Source organism: Pteropus vampyrus, unplaced genomic scaffold, assembly GCF_000151845.1.
Source record: "Pteropus vampyrus isolate Shadow unplaced genomic scaffold, Pvam_2.0 Scaffold1, whole genome shotgun sequence".
Taxonomy (NCBI): domain Eukaryota; kingdom Metazoa; phylum Chordata; class Mammalia; order Chiroptera; family Pteropodidae; genus Pteropus; species Pteropus vampyrus.
Genome location: NW_011888782.1, coordinates 26,514,385 through 26,521,444, shown reverse-complemented (window position 1 = coordinate 26,521,444; position 7,060 = coordinate 26,514,385). Strand labels below are relative to the sequence as shown.

Sequence of the window (7,060 nt, the reverse complement as noted above, 5' to 3'; positions counted from 1 at the left end):
GCTTCCATATGAATCTGATGAGTTTTTGTTCTATTTCTTTAAAAAATGCTGATGGAATTTTGATGGGGATTGCATTAAATCTGTATAATGTTTTAGGTAATATGGTCATTTTAACTATGTTGATTCTTCCAATCCAAGAACACAGAATCTTTCCATTTCTTTGTATCTTCTCAATTTCTTTTAATAGGGTCTTGTAGTTTTTATTATACAGGTCCTTCACATGTTTTGTTAAATTTATTCCTATTTTTTTGTTGTTGTTGCAATTGCAAAAGGAATTATTTTTTCCACATCTTTTTCTGATACTTTGTTGTTAGAGTATAGGAACACTATGGATTGCTGAACATTGATTTTGTATCCAGAGACTTTACTGTATTTGCTTATCGTTTCTAGTAGTGTTCTTGTGGAGTTGTTATGGTTTTCTATATAGAGAATCATGTCATCTGCAAATAGTGACAGTTTGACTTCGTTTCCTATTTGGATGCCTTTTATATCTTTCTCTTGCCTGACTGCACTCGCTAGGACCTCCAATGTTGTACTGAGTAACAGTGGTGGTAGTGGACAGCCTTGCCTTGTTCCTGATCTTAGAGGGAAGGTTTTTAGTTTTTCACCATTAAGTATAATGTTGGCTAAGGGTTTGTCAAAGATGACCTTTATTATGTTAAGGTACTTTCCTTTTATACCAATTTTGTTAAGTGTTTTGATAATAATGGATGCTGTACCTTGTTGAAGGCTTTTTCTGCCTCTATTGATATGATCATATGATTCTTACTTTTTAATTTATGTGGTGTATCACATTAATCGATTTGCATATGTTGAATCATCCCTGTGCCCCTGGGATGAAGCCCACTTGATCATTGTGTATAATCTTTTTAATATGTTGCTGTATTCGGTTTGCTAGTATCTTATTTAGGATTTTTTGCATCTGTGTTCATGAGAGGTATTGGTCTGTAGTTTTCTTGTGTTATCTTTACCAGGTTTTGGTATCAGAGTATACTGGCCTCATAAAATGAGTTAGGAAGTATTGCCGCCTCTTCGATTTTTTGGAAGAGTTTGAGGAGAATAAGTATTAAATCCTCTTTGAATGTTTGGTAGAATTCACTGGGGAAGCCATCTGGTCCTGGATTTTTACTTTTTAGTAGGTTTCTGATGATTGTTTCAATTTCCATACTGCTGATCGGTCTATTTAGATTTTCCAGTTCTTGATTCGGTCTAGGAAGGTCGTATTTTTCCAAGTACTGGTCTATTTCTTCTAGGTTATTATATTTGGTGTTATATACTTTTTCATAGTATTCTTGTATGATCCTTTGTATTTCTGGGATATCAGTCATAATTCCCCTCTTTTATGCTTGATTTTGCTTATTTGTGTCCTTTCTCCTTTTTCTTTAGTGAATCTAGCCAGGAGTTTGTCAATTTCTTAACCTTCTCAAAGAATCAGCTCTGTTGCATTCATTTTTTTCTATTGTTTTGGGTTTGTTTGTTTTCAATTTCTAACTTTGATTATTTATTTCCTTCTGCTGACTTTAGGCTTCATTTGTTCTTCCTTTTCTACTTTTTGAAAATGAAGTGTTAGGTTGTTTATTTGGGCTTGTTCTTGTTTTTGGAGATAGGTCTGTAATGATATGAACTTTCCTCTATCACTGATCTTTTCCTCCATTTGTTCGACTCTATTTCTCAAGCTTGCTATTTCATTTTTCAACTCTTGCAGTGTTCTTCATCTCCAGAAGTTTTACTTGGTTCTTTTTGAGGGTTTCAATCTCCTTGCTCTGCTCATCTAGGTATTTTTTCAATTCTTGAAATTGTTGATATGACTCATTTTGGAACTCACTGAGTTTTTTCAGAATTCTCTGTCATTTAAGTTGCATATTTCTATGTCTGTAAGCTTATTTTCTGGAGATTTTTCTCTTTCTTTCTGAGATGCCTTGTCATCTTGGTTGTTCATGGTGTTTAATGGACTATTTCTCCGCCATGGTAATGTATTCAGCTTTTTTTCCGGAAAGAAGATTGATTATATAAAGGTCTTGCTTTAGCCTGCTGCAAAAAAGGCACTTTTCTTTTGGTTTCCAGTAGGTGGCATCTGCTTCTTGGAACTCTGCTTTATATAAAGCCTTAAGAATGCCTTTTTATTTTCTGATGGATATTTAATCACGATCGCTACCCTCAGTTTCAGTCCCTGTCAGTGTTAACAACAGTTTCGGTAGCATTTGCTCAGATTCTTCTGGGGTTTCACAGTGTTCGGTCTCGGAGGGTATGGGGGAAGGGGCCCTCAGGATTATGGGCTAGGGGCTGCAGCTCAGCCTCAGTTTTGCAACCGTAGTCGGTAAAAATCAACTGTTGTTTTTCTGCTCTCCCACTTCTCTGCCTTCTGCCCTGCTGACTGTGCCCTGCCGCCAGCCACGGGAAGCTCACAGCTTTCCCAGGCAAGGCTGTTCAGGGAACTCACCACTGCTTCTCCCCTCCCCCTCCTCCTACAGGGAACTCCTGCGGCTGCGAGAGGCAGCTTCTTTATTTCTTCCAGTCTACCTGTGCTCTTATGTGCAGATCCCACACTCAGACATGCTGGTGTGCAGTTTGGGTGTTTTTGTTGAGTTTTAGATGTTTAGGTTATTGTTGTTTCAAGGGAAGAGATCTGGGGATGTCTCTCACTCTACCATGTTTCCAAAGATCCCTCTCTTAATCTGTGGCAAAGACAGCTAATTGCCAATGCCACTATTCTCCTGTTCTTCCACAGCAACAGAATTTTTAGTTGGGATACAGCTGCCTTACTAAAGACTTAATTATCCAGCCTCCCTTACAATCTATCCTGCTAGGGAGCAAAAATATAGCAGGGGTCTGGGTCCGGATACCGTGGAGCTGCCACAGCTATTCAAGATGATTTACACACATACTGCACAGAGACAGGAATAAACTTCTAACCTTTTTAAGTCACTAATATATGCTGGATCTATCACAGTAGACTAAATACACTGCCTCCTATGTTATTGTGATGATTTCATTGGGTGAAAGAACCTGGCCCAGCACTTAGCACATAAAAAGAGCTCAATAAATGTTTGGCATCTATTAACATTCCATGAAGAAAGTATTAGTCAAACGTATACAAGTTATGCAAAAGTAATTAGTTTAATAAGCCAGTATGTAAAATAAGATACCACTATATACCCATCAGAAAGTTGAAAATTAAAAAAAAAAGGGAGAACATCAGATGCTGGCAAAAATGTGGAGTAACCAGAACTCTTACAGAATTGGTAGGAGGATAAAATGAAAAAACTTGTTTGGAAAAAGGTCTGGTAGATTCTTATAAAACTAAACATATTCCTACCTATGGCTTAGTCATGCCACTCCTAGATATTTCTCCCAAGAATGAAAACATCTTTATAAGAAAGATTTGTGTAAGAATGTGCATAACAATTTTATTTTTAATAATGGTTCCAAACTGAAAACAACCCAGGTATCCAAAAATAAGAAAATAAACTGGTATAGTCACATAATGAAATACTGCTGACTCATGGAACCAAATGGACGAATCTCAAAAACAATATGCTCAGTGAATTTTCTGAACTCTTATATTTGAGGAATTTCATTTTCCCCTCTTTCATACTATCGTTTGCATGATCCAAATAATTTCTTAAAAGATTTACAATAAAATGGTAAAACTGGAGTACTCACGGATAGCCAAGGAAAAGGAGATTGAGGACTGAATGGCTTCGGAAGAGATTGACAAGTGTCCAACAAAGTACCCATCCACACAAAGTGAGTAGCACCAAGCGAGCTGATATCAGAACCATGTAGTGAATCATAGATGCTGCACCCGCCTTTGTGGCCTGCAAATTTGGAAGCACCAATAGGAACATTTTATAAATGACCTTATTCAAAAAGAAATATGACTCAAGTAAAGACTTACATTTAATGGAAGGTAAATTGTGAGGGAGGAAGGGAGGGAGGGAGGGAGGGAGGAAGGGAGGAAGGAAGCGGGGAGGGAGGGAAGGGGGGAGGGAGGGAGGAAGGAAGGAAATCTGCCCTACTCCACCTTATCTTCCTCATTCTTGAAGATTCAGATATCTCCAGACAGTTAGTTGTTTCTTCCTTGGATTCCCATAGTGCCTCATACAGATCTCCTTTAAGTTCTTATATTATCTGATTTTTTTACATTGGGACATCTCCAAGTATGGTCTATGAACCACATTCATCGGAATCACTTGGGCTGCTTACTAACCATGCAAATTCCTAATGATTTCCCTCAGCAGATACAGGGTACAAAGTCGCAAGTCAAGGAACCTGCATTTTAACAACCTACCAAGTGATTTCTATGTACATAAAGATAGCTAGCCACTAAACTTATCTGACTCTGGACTAAATTATAACAGCCTCAACTGCAGCAACAGTTTCTATTTTTCTTTAAACTGTTTTTCCAATCTGTTTGCTGAATTAATGTTCAATAAATTACTGAAGCTTCAAAAACTAATCATATCTTCCTGGACAAATTTCTATATAAGTTTCCTTTTTGACTTTTACAAACATGGAAATACTGTACAATCACTTCCAATTCTTTATATCACTGCTGTTCAAATATTCTTTAATTCCAAATCTTTAAAACTGGTTAAATATAGTAAGAAAACATACTTGTCTAAACTTGAAGCTCTGCAATGTCATTTTCTTTCAAAATGAACTAGGAAAGAGAGAATGAGCAAAATGTAGAGAAAATGCTAGGTTCCTACAACCTCCAAAACAGCAGTATCAGAACCCAGGAAAAGGAAAAATCCTATCTGGAGTCAATAGCACATGGGAAGGAATAAGGAGCTCTGCAGGTCCCTCCTATATATCCATTTCTTAGTTTACCCAACATACTACATAGCATTTATTATATGTAATATATACTATTTATATAGTTACTTATAAATGCAAAGGAACAGTTGCATTTAATACCGTTATGAACTGCTTAAGCCTCAAATTGTAAAAAAAAAAAGGCTCAAGCTGTTCTCAGTCAGAGGCCCTCATGTTTCAAAGCCTAGGGAAGGTATTTAAGTCACCGGAATTAATTCGTCTCCTCCATTCTCAAAAGTTTAGAGTTAGAAATTAAAAAAGCTGCTTCTGTCCAATGTCACCAGAGCAGCAGAGCTTGGATATATTTATCATTTTTGCCTTAATCCAGAGTTCAAGCTTTTAACCACTGTGCTGTGTGTGACCTATACTATACCAGGTCCTGGGAACAGAGTGATAACCAAGACTGAAAAGATTTCTGTCTTAATGAGGCTGCCCAACCAAAAAAAGACATATGTTAAATTTCGATTTACACAAATAATTATTTTTACAATTATGATGAGTGCTACAGGAAGAGTAGGCTGCTATAGAGAACAAATAACAGAAGACCTAACCTAAAGAAGGCTTCCTGATGGAGTGATATTTCAGCTGCAATCTAAAGGATAAGTAAGAGTTAGCCAGGTTAAGAAGTAGAAAAATATTCCTAACACTATGTTGAGTGAGAAGTATAAGATATAAAACTGTATACCGATAATGTCCTAAACATCCAGACAATATACAGATAACACTCCCCAAATATATATTCTCTATATGAATATGAAGATAGAAGGAAATATACCAAAATGTGGTTTTCTCAATAATGGGGTTGTAATTTTTAAAAGTGTTCTGCCTTATATTTTACTGTTTTCCAAGTTTTCTTCAATAAAATGTACTACTTTTCTATTTAGAAAAACAATTTTTTAAAAAGAGAGTTGCCTCAGGTTGGTGAAATAATAGTTGAATAATTTTTGGTCTTGTGGAATAAGGAGAATATAGAGTTGGCCTGGAGGTGAATAAACAGACTCTACCTAGTTGAAGAGGAATAGTATTTAGCTTTCTGAATTAATTACCTCCAGTTTCTCCTTAAAAATGACTGTTCTTTCTCAGAGTAGGGATCCTTTCCATGATATAAGCAGGAAAAAAAAAAAAGGCCAACATGTAATAGAAGGAAAGATGATTTATGATGGGTATCTTCAATCAAATTTAAATATTTTAGAACTATTTCACTATATAGCTCTTGTTTTAAATTTCTGAATAGGTAATATAGTCACACTACTCAAAATACAAAATGTATAGTGTTTGTGGTGAAGTTTCCCTCCTGCTGGTCCTGTCTCCCAGTCACCAACTAGGCAGCCCATTATTTATGTCTTTCAGAGATTATTTATTCATATATAAGCAAATACATTTTGTTCCTTCTACCTGCCTTAAACGCTGTTCTTTTTTCATTTAATATCTCAGAGGTCAGAATGTGAAGACATTCGCATCTTTTTAATGGCTGCATGCTATTCTATTATGTTGATATATCATGATTATTTAAACGTTCTCTTTCTGATGAACATTAAGGTACAGAGTCAAGTCTTAGACTAGAAATCTGTTTTAAATTAGCTTAGGTATTTTGTTCTCAATAAGAATTACAAGCTTCTTTAGAAAATAGCTAATACACTCTCCAACTAAGCTTATGCAAAAGCTATATTGAACCATTGGGACACTATTAGTAAAAGAAACAAGAGTAAGTACTTCAAGATTTAGCCCTTGAAGCTCCAAGGCAGAAACTCCAGTTATGAAGGGCTTATACACTAACTGGACACACTAATTTGACATACACAGTACCATTTCTAAGTAACTGAAGAAATGAAACAAAATCAAAATAAAAACAAAATAGTCAAAATCATTGACTATTTTAAGATGTAAACATAAAACTCCACTGAGTTCCTCTAAAGAAAGAACACAGTTTCTCAATGCACCCAAAAGTAAGCATCTAGTTTCATGACCTAAATAAAGAACCTGGGAGATAAGGGTATAAACAGCCCTTCCCACTGTGAAAAACAGATGATCCTACTACCAATGGTTTTCAGATAAGTTCAAATGGCTTTCAGATTATGACTTAATATCTGCAATTACTCTGTTTACAGAAGTAAGGTTCCTGAAAATTAGAGCTTATTGACACAAAGACCTCCCATGTATGTTACAGAAGAAAAAAGCTCTCAGTTACCTGTGACTGTAGTAATTATTCACTTAAAATTTCAAACCGAATCAGAAACTTCAA

At 35.9% G+C, this 7,060-nt stretch overlaps 1 protein-coding gene across 2 annotated transcripts in view; it reads right to left on the bottom strand.

Annotated features, from left to right (window-relative positions):
• The window catches only part of TMEM39A (transmembrane protein 39A), a 35,628-nt gene that overhangs the window by 10,461 nt on the left and 18,107 nt on the right, over positions 1-7,060 (bottom strand). For both annotated transcript variants that reach the window (XM_011375620.2, XM_011375702.2), the window contains one exon: positions 3,664-3,818. In XM_011375620.2, coding sequence (XP_011373922.1) covers positions 3,664-3,818 — 155 coding nt within the window. The remainder of the gene's footprint in view (positions 1-3,663; positions 3,819-7,060) is intronic.